The sequence below is a fragment of the Python bivittatus genome, unplaced genomic scaffold, assembly GCF_059951505.1.
Source record: "Python bivittatus isolate LINGU-HERP-01145 unplaced genomic scaffold, Pbiv_v1 ctg000200_np1212, whole genome shotgun sequence".
Classification (NCBI taxonomy): domain Eukaryota; kingdom Metazoa; phylum Chordata; class Lepidosauria; order Squamata; family Pythonidae; genus Python; species Python bivittatus.
This window is the reverse complement of record NW_028277040.1, coordinates 671,832-694,725: the sequence shown is the minus strand read 5'-3', so window position 1 is coordinate 694,725 and position 22,894 is coordinate 671,832. Positions and strand designations below refer to the sequence as shown.

The window sequence follows — 22,894 nt, the reverse complement described above, 5'->3', positions numbered from 1 at the left end:
AAGCTTTACTTGTCTCCCATGTTGTTGTCTCTGATGTTCTTTATATTTCTGTAATTTACATTCTTGGAGTAACAACCTGTCACTCATCCTCTATTTAAAGAATGATTTTTCTTCTGTTATTAAGATTGGGATATGATCCGCATGTATCAGTGAGAGGAACTCTGTTTCTTTAATGGGTTGGAAACCCAACCCATATCAGTTCTGGAATATGTTTGGTGCCTTGCTGAGTAAAATGTGTAGTTCCTTGCTTTTGGATGTTGAAGTCTCCAGGCATCTGCAAAGCCAATAAGTCCATATACTGATAGACTTTGGGGAGAGCTTTCCTCCTTTTTTTCCCTGAAATTATTTGTCCAAGTTTACATCTAACACTCTATTTTCCTTTTCCTCTTTTCTGTTTTGGATTTAATTCAGTGCTGCTGCTGTTCCTAATTTTCCTTTTTTTCATCTCCAATATCCTTTCCAGAATCAAGAAGTTCTTTATCCAAAGAGTTCATTTTTCATATAGGAAAGAAGCCTCTGAAGTCATCATAAATAATATATTTTTTATTACCAAAAAAACTTGCAGTGCAAATGGAATTCATCTGTAATTAATTTGGTTGGTTCTTAGTACACTTGTGAGAAATTCAAGATCTTTTATTTTTCTTAGCACTCTTGGAGAGACATCTTGAAATATTTGAATTTACTTTCCTTCTATAATCAAAGGTATCTGAATCTACCATTTTAAAATACCCTCTCCTATGTAAGAATCTGGTGAGGATGTCCTAAGGTATTTTTCTTCTTTGTGCAGCTTTTGAATATGTCCTAAAAATATAGTCAATATCTGGAAAGCTCTATTTTTAAATAATCTTGTATCAAGATTTTGAAACAGGCTTCAAAATCTACCTTTCCAAAATCTTCAGGGATGCTTCTGAATCTTAAATTTGTTTTTGCTGAAGTTTTAAAGTATCTTTTCTTTCCATTTCCTGACTTTTCAGATCTGAGCTTCCAATTCTTGTTTCAACCTTTCTGGTCTTTCTTTTAATTTTATCTCTTAAAAGGGCCAAGGGCCAAGATGGAAAAAAGCTTCCACCAGCAGCTGCTATTGTCCCGCCTCCCAATAACAATAAACAATAAACTTTGTATATTGGTCTGCCTGTCAAAGGAGGAATTTAAAGGGCCATTTTTAGAATTGGTATCTGCTGTTGACATTTACTTAAAATTTTCCATTTTGTCAGAAAGTACAATCAAGAATATCTTCATGAGGATTCTCACCATCAGATATCTAATCCAAAGAGAAATCCAAGTAGTTCAGAAAATCAAATGGATTTATGCATAATTTACATTTCTTTTTCTAAAGCTTTTCATTTTTGCAGTGTCTTTTAACTTATTCCTTTAGGTTTTTATTCCTATAGATGGAATTCATTTCTACTTCTCTCATTATATAAGGGTCATACAATTTTTTGGGCTAATTTTGAATGTTGAGAGCATCTTTCAGAAAGTAGCTGCTGCATGGAGAAGCTTGCTTACTCATAAAAGATCTGCTACATAATAGGGTGGCCACTCATAAAATATTCATTTATCAGAAAGGTAACTTGTGATATTGTTCCACAATAAGATGGACATTTCAGCAAAAGTGAGGTGTCAGCCCATCTATTAGGGAGTCTGTGGGAAAGATGATCAAACAACTCACAGAGACCCCACCTTCATAAATGAGGGTTGGAGGATATTTATCTAGTTTCAAGATTCTGTAACCTAACTCATTTTTGCTGGGGTTAAACCTAATTAATGATAATTGGGGAATTGGGTCATGCACTGCAGTTAAATGATTAAGAGTTAATGGGACTGTTTAGCTGCCTTTCAAGTTACCCAAATGAACCCAGTCCTGTTGGTCTTCCATTGTCAATTTGGAAAACATATCCTGACTGACAGGTTGGTGGGGCAGAGGTGGATACAGAGTGGAGTAGGGAGGAGTGCAAGTATATAGAGCTGCTGCTTGCATAATCCCATGCCCATCCTATCAGCTACATTTTTCTCCCACCATACATGGGAATACTGATTTTCTGGAAAACTGGCATCCCCATGGCAATAAATTAGTATCTCAGCTCACAGGTTGATGCAGCAGAGATGGGGTGGACTGGAATGAGATCCAAATACATCAGTTGAACCCCCTCCTTCCTATCAGTTGGAGCGGAGCTCCCAAGCACATTGTCACAGTGAGCTCAGACTCAGAGGAGGAGACTGACAATGAGCATCCTACTCAGGTGAGCCACCACCTGAGGACCTGCAGGCAGTTGAGGTGGGGCTGTCCAGTAATCAACAGTAGCAGCTGTCAATCTCGGAAGACATGGAGTCTGAGTTTTCGCCTGCCCCCAGCACAAGGCCTGGGACAAGACCTGGCCTGGGACAAGACACACATGAACAGAGCTTGTTCCTACTTCATTCCACACCCCTCCAAGTTCTGTCAGCCAGGAGATTTTTTGGGGAACACAGAAACCCTGATCCTCCAGTAGACCAATATTCTCATGTCAACAGAACATTCTGACTGAGAGATTGGTGAGGCACCACTGACCTATCAACTGGGATACTAATTTTTCTTTACTTTTTTCCCCTTCCCTAAGAGAATGGTACAAGTGGTTCTTGTTTAGTGACCACTTGTTCAGTGACCAATCAGACTTGCGACAACCCTCACCTTTTCCCACCTGTATCTGCGTGTGCATTGTGCTCATGTGCTCAAAGTCCCAGCCGTCATAACTGCCCCTATGGTCATGCGAGTGCCATTTGCAATGTTCCCTGCTGGCTTCCCACAAGCAAAGCCAATGGGGAGAGTTGGCAAGAAGTTGGAAGTCGCAATCACGTGAGATCCTCGCTTAACATCCTGCGTGGTCCTTTTCTATAGACAGGTCTAATGGTCTTTTGAAAGCAGAATACCATACATGTATTTAAAAACAGGTCTCTCAGAAGATTGGTAGACCTATGTACATAAGGAGCCCATTTAATACTTCACCAGGGGTTCTGAAGCCCTAGTGAGGTATTACAGAAGCATAGACTTCTGCGGAGCCAGTCTCTCTAACAGCCCAAGACCAAATGGCCACAGAAGGCAGTGCCCAGCAACTAGACATGGAGAGAGCATTATTAACTGGGCAGATCCTTGTCCAGCATCATCACTGAGGCATCATAGCTTCTATGGCACGATTTGTGCAAGGAGAACAGAGAGAAAACCAGTTTAATAACAAAACAATTTCAGACTGTCTCCATAAGAGGCTGGAGTAGAGAGAGAGATGCCATTAAAACCATTAAAATACCTTCCTGCGATGGTAGGTGGAATGTGAAGATGAATCCTAGCTGGTAAAAAAAAAGTTATATTCTCTAGGCAGACATCTAGTACAGTAGCAGCTAATTTTAAAGGCACCTGAGCAAGATATTTTTTGGGGGGGACGTGGTGGCGCAGCAGCTTAATGACGCTGAAAGTTGCCGGCCAGAAATGGTCGACGCTTCAGCGGTTCGAGTCCAGCCTTCGCGTTAAACAGGGTGAGCTCCTGTTTCCTCCCCAGTTCCTGTCAGCCCAACAGGTCGAAAACTCACGTGAGTAGATAAATGGGTACTCTCACTCCGGTGGGAGGAAAAATGCTGGCGGCGCCTTGCAAAAAGGAGTTGGGAGCAGTTGCCGGTAAGCGCAAAAAACCGCACACCCGAAAAGGGCACGAAGCAACGGAAACCCCGCCTCCTGCGCTCACCAGCTGGGCTCTGCTCTAGGAAGGAGGCTCTGGCAAACCACTTCTGAAAAACAATTGCCTTGAAAACTGCAGGGACTCGTCCAAGCAGTCACTGCAGGGTCAGCAATGACTGAGCGCAGACCAAAAAAAAAAAAAAAAAGATTTGCAGCTATTTGTACCTCGTACAGGTTCCTTTTCTTTCAACAGCTTTTCTCCTCAGGGAATATAAGGTCTCTCCCCAGATTCAGGGGACAGTCTTTATGCAGTAAGATGTACTATGTCTGAAATGCAAACTATGCATTAGAATTTTAATGGATACTCAATAGTATAGGACTATGATTTCTGTAATGACATTTATTTATTTTTTCAATCCCCTTACAGGAGGACTTCAGAACTAAAGTTGAAGATTACATTAAACGCTATGCAAGATGATGATGGGAGGTGGATAGCAAGACCATGAACTGCACCTTAATATGTCCTGAAACCACCACCACCAAAAAAGAGGGGGCTTTTGTCTTGTGTTCATGTTGTTCTGATGAAGAAAACAAGCCTCTTCTCTATGTTAAATGAAAAGTTCATCAATACAGCAAGAAAATGGTGTATTGTTGGTTGAAAAAAGTTGTTTGCTTAACTTTCAACAGTCTCTTTTTGAAATTGTACCATATATCCAGAATTAAGATCTACTTGAGACTAAAGAGAAACCACTATTAAGATCATTTATTCATTTTAAAATTTTCTTAATACCTAGTATGGAATATTTAAGAATGGCAATAAATAAAAGTGGGCCAGAATTGAAATAACATGTCATGCATTGTACTGAGTGCATACATCAGCTCTATCTACTGTCGAAATGCTGTTAAATTTGAAATTGCTGATATTGGTTCATCTTTTATCTACAGTTTTAAATTTGCATTTATTGTGCAGAGCACTTACTGAAACCAAGGCTGTCTGAACACACATAAATACAGTGTATTTCCTTTAAAAAAATAACTATTTTATATGTAAATGTAATGAAAGGTATAATGGTTTTTAAATACCTTTAGATTCTGATGTGGAGAATTGATATTTCAGGCCATTATAAAACAAAATAACCTTAACTTTCTGGTACCAAAGCTTTAGAAGCTAATCCTTGAGATCAAATTAATGCTTACTGCAACTTAACTGTAACACTGTTAGAAGCCAAATCTTTCAGGATAAGCATGGTATATGAAGAACTTTGAATATAACTAGCTCTATTTCACACAAAGTATGTATGAACTGCAAAATCCCATTTGGGTTGAGAGTACACTGTCCAGGTCTGTTTAAAAGCAGATGCCACACATAATATATACTTAATATTTTATCTTAATTCTTTTTGACACAATGACCATTCAAAATAGCGAGAGCCATACCCCTCAAATAATGTTATTTAAGGTTAATTAAATAAGGTTAATTAAATTACTGCCAAAGCCAGAGACAAATGTTTATGTAGTTTCATACACATTGTGTGCATAATATTTCTGCCTCAACTTTTTTTCCATACAGAAGAATCTAATTTAATTTATTAGGTGCTTCTGTGTGTTCTCAATGCAGTAAACCTTCAATTTAATGGTGTCTTTGGGAGAAAGGTGTCTATAAAAGCAGAATGTCTATTAAATCTGAATAGAATTTTACCTATGCATATTTTATGTATTTTAAACAAATGTAAAATTGGAATGGGATTTTATGCATGTATAGAATGGTGAATGGGATTTTATGCATGTTCAGATTTTGATAATTGCATCTGAAGTCTGCTAAATCGAAGTCTGTTAAATCAAAGGTTTACTACGTCATAATACTTTAAACTTTGATAGTGAATTCATTTTAACTACACAATAGATTGTCATCAGTGTAATGCTATTCGGAACAAAGCACCTTGAGATTCCATTAGAATGGAAATAAATACATGACTAAATGTTCATTGCAATTAATGGTGCTTAGAAAATGCTTAATTTGTTCAATAGAAGTTTGTTTCAAAATAAAAATATTTCTTTGAAGTGTGAATTACTCAGAGATTCTGAGAAAAATTACCTGTTGCCTGTCTTTGGGAAATTATTTACAAATGTTCTGAGACAATAATATAGTGGGCAAATAGAAAAGGGCTTGTTTCGAATAGGACAATGTTTACAAAAACATTGTTCCTATTTTGAAGAAAAATAACCACAATTCCAAAACAAGAGTATTGCAAGTTGAACTGTGTAATTAAATACATGAAGAAAAGTTTTTCTCTATGAATATTGCAAAATTCTGATTATTCATAGTATTGCCATCTAGTCATTGCCCAGTATTATTGGGCAATAAACTACCTATATAGAAAGCTGTGTACAGAGAGAGTAGTTGACAGAAGGATGCAGAAAATGATTGGGACAGGGTAGTAGAGATCCTTGGGGAACTCTGGAGCATCTGGGAGATGTTCGGTGTTAGTGTGGTCTCACCAGGAGAGTTGGCTGCATGCAGCTGGGAGGGTTGACTGGAACATAGGCCATTGGGAAAACTGGTGGCCAGGTGCAGCTCGGTTATAGTTACTGGGGGACACCGGAGGATGCTAGGGAGAATGGAGGATACTAAAGAGGCATTGGAGACCAATACAAATCAGAATCGGTGAAAGGATCAAACATGCCAGTTTTGCAAATCACTCAACATTCTATGTCACAAGTCTCTGGATTATGGATGTTTACAAGCTTTGTAATGCTAGTCCTTTAAAACATGCTAATTTTGGATTCTTTAGACTTCATTAGCTCCAGGACTGAACCAGCATTTAAATGTAGCCTCTTCCATTGGAGCTATCAACTTCAGGGATCTCCCACTGGGCTGTAGTCCCTGCTTCTGAATGGACTATGGATTGGGCACTGAGGTTACCCACTCCCCCACACGCACACTGACACTTGTTTTGAGAACCAGAAGGGCAACAAAGCCATGGTGAGGAAAAGGGGAGAAGGTAAGAGAAATAGTTTAGCTGCGGAGGAGATGAAGAAAAGCTGGGTGGTCTTTGCACTAGGAGCAAAAGGCTCAAGAGTAAAAGCGAGAGCATTGAGTTGGGGGACGTAAATATGGTCTTTTGAGCCAACTCAGCACCAGAGACCGAGAAAAACAACGTACTGGAGCATTTGAATCTACTCTTAAGAGTCCTCAATGAAACTCCAGTATAGCAGTTGGAAATGCTGGAGCCTATTGTGCTAGGCCTTTCAGACTGCTGAACTGTAACAGAGTGATCAAGGCACCTCAGGGAAAGGAGGTTGGCTGGGGGTGGGGTGGGAGCAGGGCCGGGGGTAGCACTCGGGCAATTTGCTTGAATTTCTCCTTACTCTTGTGTGAACCATCTTAGGGCTTCCTTTTTTTTTTTTTCTGTTCTAGCCATCTGTATTTCTGTAAAGCTGAATAAAATCAATAGAGTCTAATTACTACCAACTCTATACATGAATTAACTTGAAATTTCCTATCATACAGCCTCCTACCTTATGCCCTTCGTCCACTGGCTATGATGTGTACCTTTTGAACTACCTGCCAATAAAGCATTTTCTGCTGTCTGTCAATACCTGATGATAGGGATGAGAGCATTCCTTGGGGGCTCACAAACAAGATTATACATTCAATCCTAGATGTTGACAAGACACCTTGAAATAAATCTTCACAAGATCAGCATCTTGTTAATGTATTTTCTTCTGTTTGTTTCACACTGCTATTTAATGGCTATATGTCAATATGTGCTGTCTAAATAAAGTTCAGTAAATGCTTTTGTGAGACTTTTAAATGGCAGGGAAATTAAGACTTGGAAATTACTACGCAGGATATTTTTTGCAGGATAAAAACTCTTTGCCTTTTTTGGCTGATACTATTTCTGCTCAGCTACAAGAGTCTTTTCACAAGTCTTCATCTGTGCATTTCATACGTTTTTCCATGTAAAGAACTTCGCATTTATCTCTGTTCAGTTGTATTCTCTTACAATCAGCTCATTTTTCCAAACTAGCAGTTATTTAAGTTTGCTGTTACCTAGTGGTATCTAGTTATTTGTAGTGTTACCTACACGTCTGATATACATTCTGTTCACCTCATCACCCAAGACATTAATAGTAATAGCGCCACAGGTCCATTGGGAACAGTGTGGCACACTTCCTGTTTCTTTACCTTAAGTTGCGTTGAGGTTACCCAATTAGATAGTTTGGCAAAACTTGTTCTAGCAAATCTCTACTGACTTATAATCAGTGCATTGTTTTCAAATTGCTTGTGGATAGCTTTAGAATTTTCCCATGATTTTTCCCCCCTTTTTAAAAATTGGAACATTTCCTCCCTTGCAGTCATCTGGCACTTCATGCTTCCTGGGACTTCTCAAAGTCCACAGGAGGAACAAATCACATCATGATGTAAGTTTCGCCACTCTTGTACATGCACCATATTGCACAGAAATGTGTAAGGCTGGAGCTTCTATCACAACAATGCAACACATTTCGTATTTCTGATGAAACTCACACCCTGCAGGTGCTTCTGGACAGTTCTTCAACCAGGCCATGGCATTTCTATTAATCTCAAGCTACAATATTGCCCCTTAATCCTTCTCTTCAGAATTGCTTGGTGGAACCTTTTGCAGAGCTGCAGGAATTAAGGGAAATCAGCAAAGGTTGCTCCAGTTTACATTCCTGAAAGGAATCCCCCCTCCATGCTTCTAAAGTAAAAACTGGATCTATCCATTTGTAATTAGCAGCTAATTAATGTTTCCTCCAGGATGTCAACAAATGCTACTAAAAATTATATGGGTAAGTTTGATAGTTGAGATATTAAGAGAGATAATGGAAAGTACTATATAGCCAGTTCTTCATTTTGGACCTTATTCTGTTACTAGAATCATTAGCCTAGGCAATTTTTTCAGAGATATCCCATTTTTCCATAAAAGATAATGGAAGATGTCTAAAGAATTCTGCACAATAGATAATCAAGCATTTAGTAATGACAAGCATGTATAATATTAAAATATGAAATAATATACAACTTTTAAAACATTGGCTTGCCTTTATTTGCAACATCACATCCTTTATAAGAAGTCATTTAACTGAATTCCAAATACAGAGATCAAATAATTTAAAAAAACTTTTTTCCTTTTTTTTAAAGTGAAGCTATTGCCTATTGACCCTGAAATGAAGTAGTCACGAATGAACAGGAGAAAAATTGCCTATAAAGTTTTATTTGATGAAGTCCATTTATAAGGTCACTTTTGTTTCCAAGACCATCTTCATCCATGATTTCAGAATTGAACATTTGCTCTGTAATGGCTTGTGGTTCCACAGTGTTTTGTACATGAGAACTTGATAAGGATGTATTATTGTCGCTACTCTTTCGGATACGGCTGTAACAGGAAATCTGAAAATTAGTCTTTTTTTAAAACGTATTTCCAGAAAAAAAAAAATCAAATTTCCAGTTTGATCAATTTTTTATTATTTTTTTCCTTTCAGTATTGTTTTCAAAATGCCACATCAAATTGAGGACTTAAAAGGATGTCCAATGTGCTTGTTAAATGCTTATAGCTACAGTACTGAATCTGAGACAGACAGACATTTGGAGCAGCTATTCATAATCACGCAGTATCAGTCAGAATCTGCAAAAGCAAATCTTCCAGATATTGGCATGTAGTCAAATGGATTCATGTGTTTGAATTGTGTTGTCCTCAGAAGTATGAAACACAGCACCCCAAACAGGTACAGCTATAAGCCTTGGCAGCATGGTTGTCAATCAGTCCAATAGCTCCAGCACCCGCTGCCATCTATTGCTGGGAGAGTAAAGCACTCCTATTGGCTTTCATCTTCTCTAGCCGTTTAACTAGATGGCCATTACTTACTTCAAGCTCTTCTGTTTTGTCTAATGCTGAACGAAGCTGAAAATACATTAAAAGAGAAATTATATACAAATTAAGGTACAGGAAATAGTAGCATGCCCTCTGCCCTTCAACAGCAATTGTAATATTATTCCAGTATTAAAGATGGAAAAGAAAGCTTGCTTGAAGTCTTTCCCATCTAAAGAGGTTCTTTAGGATATTTTCTGGGGTATCATACAAGTGGGATCTGTGCCTATACAGAACAACATCTGGAAAACTTCTACAAATGTCTTTTTAAGCTCTAAAAGTTTAAGACGTCTTTGTCCTTGTGTGTACAAATTTCACACAGGTCCACAGAGAACAAGCACCCTTGTTGTCTCCCACCTTGTTTTTATACTGACAGCTCATTTCCTTCAGAAGCATGGATGAACAGATGATTAATCATTTTTGCAAAGCTAATTGGGAAATAGTTCCTAAATTGTCCAGATGACTTTAAATGAAGGAAAGTCTAAATCTGAGAAAAAGCCTTTAACTCACAAACATAGGGTGCCATTTCCCCCCCTTAATCTCTTCCCAACTGGGAAAAATGTAACTTCTTATATTAACAAATATAAGTTCATAGGAATTATTCAACAGTTGTGCTTCAAGCCTCTGCTGTACAATTACTGTTATTGTACAATTATTGATAAAACTGAAAGCAAATTTCCTAATTAGAAAAGAATCTCTTATTTTTGTTATAACAGCCTTAGAGAAAACCAATCAAACATTATAAACCATGCTTAACCATGCTAAACTGGAAAAATTATAACACAAAAACAACAGAAACATATTTTGAATTTATGATATTACGGAAAGGGTACTGTACAGTCTTTAGTGAGACATTTTTTTGTGAGGGAAGTAACTTCCCTATAAACCTTCAGCTTGAGATAGAAAGGACCCCCATTTTTTCTATAGGAATATGGACAGAAATCCTTTGTCAAATTTCTGATTTCCAACTAAAGAAGATCTGCTCTGAAAAGCTCTGAACGAAGAGTTCAGTGGGGGGTTGATATCAGATAGTCAAGATTTTCTTTGATTATCTGAGGGAGGGTATGCATCAGCAATGAAGCTTTTTCTAAGGTAAACTGGCCATTAGAGAAAAACATTTTCAATATTGTATCAACTGTCTAGCCACACGCTACTATTGACAGATTCTGGAAAAATTTTGGCATGGTGGAAACCAGATCCAGGTTCAATATGCCTTAGTCAGCTGAGGTAGTGTTTTCCCTGTATCTAATATAAATGCACCATTCTTTATTTTACAATACATTTTTCGTTGGCAAAAGGCCTCAGAGGGAGAGGCCTCCTCATGAACATTTATAATCAACATGGATTTCAATGTATTCTCAATTAAATTATTACTGTTGGTCACACAGTCAGCCAGATGTTTAGACTGGATTTGGCATTTTTATCCACCTATCAGGTCCTTCCCAAGGACCTGGGATAGACAGATGTTTAATAATATTAAAGGTACAGTCGCAGGATGTAAGCTGTTCCAAGTAAAGCTGCCATTTGCAATTGACTGATGGTAATTTTGTCAATGCCAATGGTCTTCAAGTGGTGCTCCAGATGTTTTGGGATTACATCCAAGGCACCTATTACTATTGGTACTATCTTTGCTTATTATCATCATCATCATCTTCAATAATAATAATAATAATAGTCCTGCTTTGTGCCTAAGGCAAGACTAGAACTCACAGTCTCCCAGTTGCTAGCCTGGTGCCTTAACCACTACACCAAACTGTCTCTCTTCTCAATTAAATTATAGATAACAAGAAACTTTATAAATGTTCAGAGGTAATCAAACTGAAGATTAAACATAAATGATCTGATATGCAGCATATTTTATATCCAACTATCTTATGAATGTCTGAACTATTTCAATATGGATGCATATCTGCTGGGCCACTGGATGGGATATGTGCAAGGTATACATAAAGAACCAATTATTTCTTATGTTTTAGACATGAAAAAAATGGCCGTACTTGAAGAAGTATTAAACTGGAAGCATACATTTTTATCATTTCTGAATAAATTACTACCCACTAAGAAATGCATACTAGTACCTAACATCAACAGTTTAAGATTTCTGGCGAAGAATCAAGTAAAGTTTGAGCATACTGATTAAATAGCCACAACAGTTCTTTTGGTTCAGCATGACCACAACATATAAGGTGGTATATTTAAAGTTTCAATAACATTATTAAAAACTTTACTACACCAAAAAATAAGAATTTGATGAAATATGAATGAGACTTTTTTATTAAAACTTTTGTGTTTGTATAGTTACAAAAAAGAGTTACTTTCTGAACATATTCAAGTGGAAGAAATGAGAAATATCACTTAAAGCATATGGGAAGGCAAAATGCCAAGGTTAGATGAATTCCTAAGGTGCATGCAGATAAGTTGGTACCTAAACTTTAACATTTTTCTCAGTTTGTGTTTGAATCTAGTGCCAGCTTTTCTTTATGAATCACATTATTTCTTTAATTCTTAAATGAGCTGAAATTATACACGTTAGGCAAATTATAAAATGATTTAATTAATGAATGTAGATGTTAAAATGTTTTGCCTGATATTTTCGTTAATCACCTTGAAAATCAAGTTGATAAAAGCTAATAGCTTTTCCTGAACAGTCAAGTCCTACTTGTCATAGACATGGACTTACAATTTGAGATTATTAGTAAATTGTGTAGCTTTAAAGAGTGTTGAACTATGCTGTAATTACAGTATTTCATTCATTAATTGGATGCATATTATAAAACTTTTGGCAGTATCTATTTTTCATTCTCTCTCTTTTTCCTTCAGTAATTTTTTATTTTTTTATTCTCAAGAACCACAAGTGAGGACTAATGGATTCCATTCCCTTTTTAGGAAGAAAGGCTATGGCAACTTGCTTTATCTCCTTTAGTTAGTTAGTGTCTGAAAAAGGCTTGCTTTTAATGGTTTGGCACAAGCAGGAAGAAAATATAAAATATTCTTATTTGCAGAAAGTCATTTTAAGGACATTCTTCATGGCTAGAGTCTGTAAAACTTGTTTCCATTTAATACAGAAAGAATTAATCTAGTGTCCTATTTCTTGTGTTAAATTTTTACTCAAATCTTTTATTCAAATCTTTTACTGAATATTTAATTCAAAATTACACAGTAGTGCAGATTACCTCTCTTTGGAGCTTACGTTTCTCTGCTTTCAATTCATCTTCTATTCTTTCAGCATTTTCTGCAGCTGTTTTATAGCGAACAACTTGACTTTCTAATCGTAATACCTGGTATGACATGATAGGAGAATATCATTTATTTTATTACATTAAAAATACATACTCCATCTTCATTTCAAAGGATTTTCTAGGAAAAGTATACAGAAAATGAAATTTCAATAAAACTCTAAACATAATCCTAGCTTTAAAATAAACAAACATTGAAACATAATTTTAAAATTACTTTTTAAAGATACGGCTTTTAAGGTGCTAATGGCTTCCCCCCAAAAATGACAATGTTGATGCAAACATGGAAGGATACAGGTTGTAAAACATGTTTTACTTCAAGCTTGGAAAAAAAGATTAGAATGGTATAAATTGAGAATAACTTGGAATAGGTTCCTTGCTCCCTTCTTTTATATTCCCCCCAAAACAAGAATATAAGTAAGATTGCAGCTCATGTTGGCCTGCTACAAAATGGCAGCCAATTTGCAAAAAGACTGCAAACGGGGATGTACATAATTTAAAAAATAAAACAAAACCAAATCTTCCTAGAAGAAGCCACTGGGTTGGGTGCAGAGAGAACACAGTTAGCAGCTGAGCTGTGCAATGCTTTGGATTTGGTTCCCAAAAATTGTTTCAGAGTGTGCATGTACAGACATAGCATCAAGCTCCTTAAAGCAACCATGTCTTTTCCCAAAATAGGTTTGAGCCTCTGAGTGCTCTGAAATGCCTTTTTGGAATTGCATCTGGGACACTGCATAACTCTAATTAACAGAATCTAATCAAAGACTCCTGAATTGTAGGAACAAATGTGAATACAAAGTTTTCTTTAAAAAAATCCCGCAGATTGGTGAGCTAACACAGTGCAACTAAAGGGATAGAGAGATAACCTTCAACTTGCATTTATCAGTTGCTAATAAACGCCAGCAAGCTAAAGCAACAGCCTACCCAACATCATACCAAAATCTGATTTACTAGAAGTATTCCCATTCCTATTGGGTTTGTAACGGTTTTATTTTCAAAGAATTAAAAAAAATACATTTTTAGGCCAAGCATTCCCTGCTGTGTAACTTTGATTCTTGCATGAATACATAAAATATCATAACAGCACCAAGTCTGATCAGGGTGAGAATCATTATATGCACACAGAGATACATACATACATAAGCAAGCGAGAATACTGAATATCAACAGCCAGCTGTACTGAGCATCCTGCTCCTACCTCGCAGCTGAGTGGGAAGTTTGGAGAAGCCACTGTGTGACTGCAAATTCATTCTGCCACTGTGGATCCCTATACAGACTCTTGCACTCTGTGATACTCAGGGGCTGAAATAATGGCAAGAGGTATTTCCATTCTGTCCTTCAGTTGCCCCAAATGGGGTTGTGACCCTTGTATGAACTCACCATGTAACCCTGGGCATCTAGGGAGGTATTTGAAGTTCAACAATGCTAAGGGGCTAGGACGCCTTTACTAAAAATATCTCCAGTCTCTCCAGGAATGATGCAATGCCTCTCAGAAGATGTCGTGCAAAACTGGACCCTTAGCAGGGAGGTTAAGGTTCATCCAAATCAGGAGGGTAGCAGCAAGATTTAAACAGGCATGTTTTGCATGCAGAGTTAATACTCTGGGAAGGGGGCATTTTAATGGTCCAGCAAAGTGGTGATTTGTTCTGCCACCAGGACTCCAAAGGATGGCTATATCATCCATCTATGAAGCTGATTCCCATCTTCTTCCTTCAGAAGAGGACAATCTGGACACAGGTGGTCTGCTGGCATTGGATACAACAAAACATGCTAAGAGGTAGTGTAGATGTTGATTAACTAATGTTAAATATTAGATTCCTGGAATTCAGGCAAAATGAATGCAACTGCAAATCCAGACAGTCTGGTTTAAGACAGCAAGCAAGCAAGATCTTGGAAAGGTTGTCAGAATTACAGGTGTGCTACCTTAACAACTGGCTTTCTGGGAAAATCTGGCTGAGAGGAAAAATTCAAGCATGGGAATGTTTGAAAACAGTGACTGAAATATAGTATTTTCTTAAAGTTGGTAAGAGGCCTGCTAAGTTGACGGGTAATCGGTTAAATCATATTACACGAAAATTCCTTTTAGGATTACAAGTTGATGCTAAAACAGATTCATACTTCCCAGAAAAGATGCCAGAAACAATGCAGGCTACTATGCGGTTTGAAATATTTTGAGGCATGGTTTCAGACACATGAAGATGCTGTACTACAGTTACACTGGACAATCATCACAAGATTATTTATTCTGGGCAAAAGATACCATTTTTAGAAAACTGCATATGGGAAAATATATTGCAAAAGTATATTGCCTATTGTTTCTTTAGTAGAATATAGCTTAAATTGTATTATATGACATAGGGTAGGCAGTGTGGCTGACAGTTGGAGGGTGACAAGAAGTCTCCCAATGGCTTGGGGACATAACTACAGGTAAAACTTGAAAAAATTAGAATATCGTGCAAATGTTCATTTATGTCAGTAAGGCAACTCAAAAGCTGAAACCAATATATGAGATAGACGCATTACATGCAAAGCGAGATATGTCAAGCCTTACTTTGGTATAATTGTAATGATTATGGTGTACAGCTTATGAAAACCCCAAATTCACAATCTCAGAAAATTAGAATATTACATGACATCAATAACACAAGGATTGGAAATAGAATAATATTGGACCTCTGCAAAGTATAAGCATGCATATGTACTCAGTACTTGGTTTGGGCCCCTTTTGCAGCAATGACTGCCGCAATGCGGCGTGGCATGGATGCTATCAGCCTGTGGCACTGCTGAGGTGTTATGGAAGACCAGGATGCTTCAATAGTGGCCTTCAGCTCCGCTGCATTGTTCGGTCTCATGTCCCTCATCTTTCTCTTGGTAATGCCCCATAGATTCTCTATGGGGTTCAGGTCAGGCGAGTTTGCTGGCCAATCAAGCTCAGTAATCCCATGGTCACTGAACCAGGTTTTGGTACTTTTGGCAGTGTGGGCAGGTGCCAAGTCCTGCTGGAAAATGAAATCAGCATCCCCATAAAGCTCGTCTGCGGAAGGAAGCATGAAGTACTCCAAAACCTCCTGGTAGACGGCTGCGTTGACCCTGGACTTAATGAAGCACAGTGGACCAACACCAGCAGATGACATGGCTCCCCAAATCAACACAGACTGTGGAAACTTCACACTGGACTTCAAGCATCGTGCATTGTGTGCCTCTCCATTCTTCCTCCAGACTCTGGGTCCTTGGTTCCCAAATGAGATGCAAAAGTTGCTCTCATCAGAAAAGAGGACTTTGGACCACTGGGTAACAGACCAGTTCTTTTTTTCTATAGCCCAGGTAAGACGCTTCTGATGTTGCTTGTTGTTCAGGAGCAGCTTGACAAGAGGAATACAACATTTGAAGCCCATGTCCAGGATCCGTCTGTGTGTGGTGGCTCTTGGTGCACTAACTCCAGCCTCAGTCCACTCCTTGTGAAAGTCCCCAACACTTTTGAATGGCCTTTTCCTGACAATCTTCTCCAGGCTGCGGTCATCCCTGCTGCTTGTGCACCTTTTTCTACCACACTTTTCCCTTCCACATAACCTTCTATTGATGTGCTTTGATACATCACTTTGGGAACATCCAACTTCTTTTGCAATTACCTTTTGGGGCTTTCCCTCCTTATGGAGGGTGTCAATGATGGTTTTCTGCACAACTGTCAGGTCAGCAGTCTTTCCCATGCTTGTGATTCCTACTGAACCAGCCTGAGAGACCATTTAAAGGCTCAGGAACCCTTTGCAGGTGTTATGGATTCATTAGCTGATTAGAGTGGGACACTTTGAGCCTAGAATATTGAACCTTTTCACACTATTCTAATTTTCTGAGATTGTGAATTTGGGGTTTCCATAAGCTGTACGCCATAATCATCACAATTATATCAAAGTAAGGCTTGACATATCTCGCTTTGCATGTAATGCGTCTATCTCATATATTGGTTTCACCTTTTGAGTTGCCTTACTGACATAAATGAACATTTGCACGATATTCTAATTTTTCGAGTTTCACCTGTAGAAGAGGCAGGCCCAAAATATTTGAGCCCACTTTTTCAAGATTTTAATGAAAAGAATAACAAAGATGTTTGCAGACAAACTTCCTCCCACCAAATCAGCCTCAAATTGTCATTTGGGGGGCAATTTTCTCTTTGGGGAGCAGAAGGGGGCTAGGATATGAGTAATTGGCCTGTTGAACAATTGCTACCCCTATATTGAGACACACACACGCACACCCCTGAAATTGAGCCCAAATGGCAATTTTGATTGGGGGGGTACTGAGGAGCTTCCTACCCCGAGGTAGAGAAACAGGAAAAACTGCACCACCAACATTCTGTTTTGCTGTTACATCTGTTAAAAACCTTTGGGAAAGACCAAAAGGGGTAAGAAACAAAAGTGAAGTGTTGATGCTTTCCCACATCAACTCACCAAATTTTCCAGAGCACAGGTCACAGCAAAAAAGGGAAACTTTGGATCTTCACTGAATAACAAATTCAGCTAGAAGTGGGGAGTCTCTCTTACTTACAATTTTTTTTCCCCAGAAGTAAGAAACAAGGGGGTCAGCTCTTCTGATCCTATTCCTGAGCAGCAGAGAGGAATTAAAGGTACCCTGGAGGAAAGCAATCACATCATGTACATCACCTGCAAAGAAGACGTCTTGAATACAGGGATGATCCCGCTCTGCTCTGCCTTGGTCAAGCCTCGCTTGAAGTATTGCATTCAGTTCTGCATACCCCAGTTTAAAAAAGAGATTAATAAACTGGAGCAAGTCCAGAGAAGTACTATCAAGTTGGTGAAAGGACTGGAAACCAAGTCCCACAAGGAATAGTTAAAAGGTCTAGGAATGTTTAGCTGGCAGAAGAGACGGTTGAGGAGGACCTGATAGGCTGTCACACTAGAGGATTCAAACTTATTCTCACTTGCTTCAGAGGGTAAGACTAGAATGAATGGGATGAAACTTCAAGAATGTAGATACAGATTAGATGTTAAGAACTCCTTGGCAGTAAGAGCTGTAAATCAGTGGAATAGCCACATGGGGTGGCTTCTTCCCCTTCACTGGAGGTTTTCAAGCAGAGGCTGGATAGTCCTCTGTCAGGGATGGTGCAATGAATTCTGCAGTGTGCATGGGGTTGGGCTTGATGACCTCTTAGGTTCCTTCCAACTCTATGACTCAATGTTGAAGTTCAAGATAAATAGAGCAAGAAAACTGCAAGAAATCAGGCACATAGTTTAGACTTTCAAAAGGCAGCTTGTAACAAACACAGATGAAAGGACAATTCCAAATTATTCCCGAGAAGGAAAAATGAGAAAAGCTTTTAAGAGCTCTGAATGGATGAATAACAAGCCCCTTGACCAGCTGAGAATTAAAAAGGGGAAATGGAAATGGCCCAATAATTCAAGAAGGGTCCAGGGGCACAGGCTACCGCAATGAAGTATGCAATGTAAAAGCTCAGACTGCAGTGAAGACGGTGAGACTGCAACCGAGTCCAACCTCCATGCTGGGCAAGGAATCAGAGCTGATGGCCAACAGCCAGGGTCTCTCTCTGTGACTGCTTCTCTTTTTATGACAGAGGGACTATTTTGGCAGTCCATACCCTGACCTCAAAAAAGCATTTGTGAAGTCTCACACAATGTACTAATCTGGATTAGAAAATACTATACCAAATAACTGCACCCAAATGGTGCCTGTAAATTTTTTCTGCAAATGGTTTATAAAGGGTTCCTGGATGGAAGTATGTATGTATTTATTTGATTTATATCCCATAGCAATCTACCCCAATGCTATTCAATCTCTTTATAAATAACGCAGAAGATGGAAAGGAAGGGATATTTATCAAATTTGCAGATGACATCAACCTAGGAGGACTGGCTAATAAACTTTTTCAGGCCATGGAACTTTTAGTTAAAAAAAAAAAAATTCCCAGAAACCCTGATAAAGCTCTAGTGGTAGAAAATTCACTGTGTTAAATTTTTTTCCCACTTAGTCTGATGAACATGAGCTAGCGACGTAATGCAGCAAATATTAAGGCAACACAATTTTCAGATGTATTAACAGAAGCACTGTGTCTAGATCAAAGAAGGTAGACATTGCACTTTGAATGGGGATGGGAAGGCTGGAGTGGGATCAGAAGACAGCTACCACGATGACAAAAGGCCTGGAAACCAAGCCCTATAGCAAATGGTTAAAGGAACTGGGCATGTGTAACTTGCAAAGGGGGAAATGGTAGCAGTCTACCTTTATCTCAGAGGCTGTCTCATGCAAGTAGAAGATCTGTTCTCTGTCAAAATTGAGAGTAGGACAAGGACTGAAAGACTGAAATTGAACAAAGGAGATTCAAGTTGAATGTTAGGAGAAATTTCCTGATGGTAAGAACTGTTAAATAGTTGAATGGTCTGCCTAGAACAATTATTTCCCCATACTGAAGGTTATCAAACAAGAGCTGAGTTTGTCAGGGATGACTTAGTGGATTTTGGCAATGAGAAGGGAATTGGACTAAGGTTTATAATGTCCCATTCAACTTGTACAATCTGAGTTTACTATTTTAAAATGTAAGATACACTTGAATTAGATAAATTTGTCTCAGTATTTTCCTTTAGCCAAGTATCAAACAGAGAGAATATTTTCAGGAGTCATCACAAAATATAGTAGAGAAAATTTTAAATGAGGTTGTTGAAGCATCTGAGACTTTAAGTAGCCCTATAAGAACTGCTGCATCTTATAAGGATGCCATTTGTAAAGGTTTGAAACAAAAGCCTTTCATTCATAAATTGTAACTCTTAAAATATTCAAATATGAGTCAAAAAATTATTCATGGACATTGCATTATTTTGTATGTCTCCTGAAGTTTTCTAAAACATTCCTGGGAGTATAATTTAGACCCTATACTTATATTTCTATAGAAGCCTCCATGATTATGTCCCAAACTATACCAAGAGAAGCACTATCTACAGATAGAAGAGATTAGCAGACTTTTTGAAGGCCAGTCCATTTAGCAGATATTTGCAGAATAATTTCTGTACATTTCCACATTTTTTCTTCAATTGTCAAAATATCCCCAAAGGCAGTAGTTTAAATCAATGAAAAAACCGAAAGACTGTATAAATAGTTGAGATTATTTATTTTAATTCACAAAAAAGCCAAGTCATAACTTCTATGTGGGAAACAACAGCTAGGGCACAACAACATGCATATAAAAGGTTGTGGACTAAATCTTCTGAGTGTAGTTGGACTTCTTCTCTTCAAGCAGTTGCAAATCCATTTTCCTAATGAAAGCATAAAAACTGTTAGCAATTAGCCTACTCAAATATGGAAAAAACATAAGAGAGATCCTTTTTTGAAGGACAGGAGTTTATTGAAACCTATTTATGCTCTATTAGAAGTTTCCATACTTAATTTTTATAATATAAGCAGATTAAGAGATTGTGAAATTTGTGCCTTATTTTCACTCATCAGAGAAATACCGTGTGCCTATAAATTTTTTTCAGTTCAAAACATGTTAAAAATCCACCACCAAGTGATTTCTCTTTGTATTCATACTGAATTATGCTGTACACATGAAGGAGAATTGCAGGATGTCTAGTACAGTAGGTTTTGTCTCAACAGATGGCAGCAACTAGCCAAGCTCATCTGGGTCCAGGAAATCCCAGGGATGATTAGATCAGGAAGTGCAAAAATAATCCCGGAAGAAATAAGGGCAAAGTATTTCTGTATTGTTTTATACAGTCATGGTTGAGTCTGACTTACATAAACTTTGAAGATGAGGCTGCATGCCCTCATAAACACTCTGAAGACTATAGGATAATCTCAGGGTCCAGTATGTGCTTTACAACTGTTTAAGCTCATCTGGAGTTCTTGAAGGTTAGCTAGACAAGCTTCATGAGTTCTGCCCACCCCTCCTCTGGGAATTCCTTGTGAAAGTGAAGTTCCTGATCAACTACTGATTACCACATTTGCATCAGCTATCCTTCAACCATACAGGGTCACATATTGTTACAAACTTTCTGGAGCTACAACTCATGAAAATCAAACCAATTACCCTAAATGTTTCCAGGAATCTCACTTTTGCTTTTACCTCAGACTCAGCACATGCTCAGCCTTATTAGCTAGTAACTGAGCATTTAAACACTTAGGGCAAAAAGTAACTGGGCTACTGAAGATGCTCAGGAAAAAAAAGGTTGTATATGTCAAGGGATGATTACTGATCAATTAAGAACTTGCACTTTAGCTTTTATAATGGATACACACTGGTCACATCCTTATAGGTTAAAACTATGGGGAAAGTTTTCCTTTTTTTAAATTTAAAGTATGCTTGAGAACAGCCATTGTGCCTTTTCAATTGTCTCTGAAAAAAGTACTATAACTGTTGACAACCATTTGTAGGAAGAACTCGTTAAATACACTTTTATCCTGTTTGTCATGGGCTTGCCTGAAAGCTGAGAATGATAGCTTTCTAACCTGACATTTTTTTCAATATCAATGCCATATAAGAAAGTTAAAGATGCATTTAACACCATAAGAATCTAACAATTATTACTTTCATAATGTATAGTGTAAAGGAAAAAGCAAATTTTTATTATTAACCCTAATGCAAAATATAAGGTACCTATAAGAAACCCAGAGACTAATGACAATTTTAGCTCTTTAAATGTATCCACAAAACATCTACTTCTTCATGGAAGCTAACCTTACAGTTACCTGGTGTGGTAAGGGGCAGTGCATTCATATCCCTTAGCAAAATCTTAAGCAACCTACAAATCCTCTTGAGTTTAGGTTTATGGTGTAAGTTATTTAGGATTTCTTTATTCTCTGCCACTTCTGTCAATTAAAACAAGTATAGATACACAGGAGTAGAACAAACTTTATTCACTGAGAAAAGGCAGCAACAACTTTTACTTCTAAACGTTCAGATATGGGTTGGTGAGGAATTGCAGGAATGGTTGACAGTTCACAAGTTCCCTGTATGCAGATTCTTGGTTTCATAATCATGCAGAACTTATTCCTTTATGTGAAGCATACAATGAACATTTTAGTAATATGTTTTTCATCAGTTATGACTCATGCCCAAAGAAATAGAAAACTTACCTGTGAATTCTCCAGCAACATTTTTAGATCCTCGTTTTCTCAGCTTCATCAGAATGCCACCGTCTTCCTCATCTAGAGATTTCAGGCCATTCTGTAAGGGCTGCGAAAACAGTCCCCATACATTCTGCCCATGTTTTTAAATCATCAATCACATAGGGTTTCTGCCCGTGTGTGTGTGTTTTCCCTAAATACAGCCACAATCATATTCTCTATCAGATCTATGATCTGTACAAGTTACATTTCAATCTGCCATATCTGAGTTTTCAGGGTCAGGATCTTTACAAGATGTGATAAATTGCCCTTGCATGTCCTATTCCCCCCACCCCCACATTCTAGGTCTTTCTTGATGTGTCCTTTGAGGTTTTTTTCTTCTTACTGTCCAAAGAATAAGATTAAAAAGAAAAAAAAAGGCCAGCTTTTGGGTAGCTGTACTTTACCTCCATGTTTGCTACTTACTTACACAAAGCAAGATACTGCATATATCCAGAATGGTGGGAAACAAATATTTAGAGGGGGACCGTACAACTAATTCTTAGGCTGTACAACCTACCTGACCCCAGACCAATACAGGGCTGGGAATGCAGCACAGATGCCTATTCAAATCTTGCTAGTATTCTCTTGACTCAGTGGACCTCCAAACCCACTTCTAAGTGTCCAGACTTTTGGCATGCATTCCTGGAGGTCATCAGATCCCCCCGGAACATTAGAAATCACTTAAACCATATTATATTTACTGTTTTTCTGTATATAGATAGATATACAGAAATCTGTTATAGATAGATAGATAGATAGATAGATAGATAGATAGATAGATAGATAGATAGATAGATAGATAGATATACAGAAATCTATATCTGTTATATAGATAATAGAACATGTAGAAGGATGTATTACTGCTATTATTAGATATTTTGACTGTATCTGGCCTTAGGGCTGTAATAAATGGACTGATACATCTAGAAAAGTTGTCTTGGTCCCTTACCATAACTGAGCTTTAACATAACTCACTAGGTAACCAG

General features: G+C 37.9%; 2 protein-coding genes across 7 annotated transcripts in view; one reads left to right on the top strand and one right to left on the bottom strand.

Moving 5' to 3' along the window:
- The window catches only part of UBE2F (ubiquitin conjugating enzyme E2 F (putative)), a 61,649-nt gene extending 54,595 nt beyond the window's left edge, over positions 1-7,054 (top strand). For all 4 annotated transcript variants that reach the window (XR_015795166.1, XM_088135574.1, XM_088135573.1 and 1 more), the window contains one exon: positions 4,074-7,054. Coding sequence is in view for 3 of the 4 variants with exons in the window: in XM_088135574.1 (XP_087991700.1) it covers positions 4,074-4,124 (51 nt within the window). In the remaining variant the exon portion in view is untranslated. The remainder of the gene's footprint in view (positions 1-4,073) is intronic.
- Positions 7,055-8,700: 1,646 nt separating this feature from the next.
- LRRFIP1 (LRR binding FLII interacting protein 1) overlaps positions 8,701-22,894 on the bottom strand; it is a 91,577-nt gene continuing 77,383 nt past the window's right edge. For all 3 annotated transcript variants that reach the window (XM_088135569.1, XM_088135570.1, XM_088135571.1), the window contains 2 exons: positions 12,714-12,818; positions 8,701-9,573 (listed from right to left, as the gene is read on the bottom strand). In XM_088135569.1, the coding sequence (XP_087991695.1) occupies positions 9,463-9,573; positions 12,714-12,818 (216 nt within the window). In that variant the 3' untranslated portion in view covers positions 8,701-9,462. The remainder of the gene's footprint in view (positions 9,574-12,713; positions 12,819-22,894) is intronic.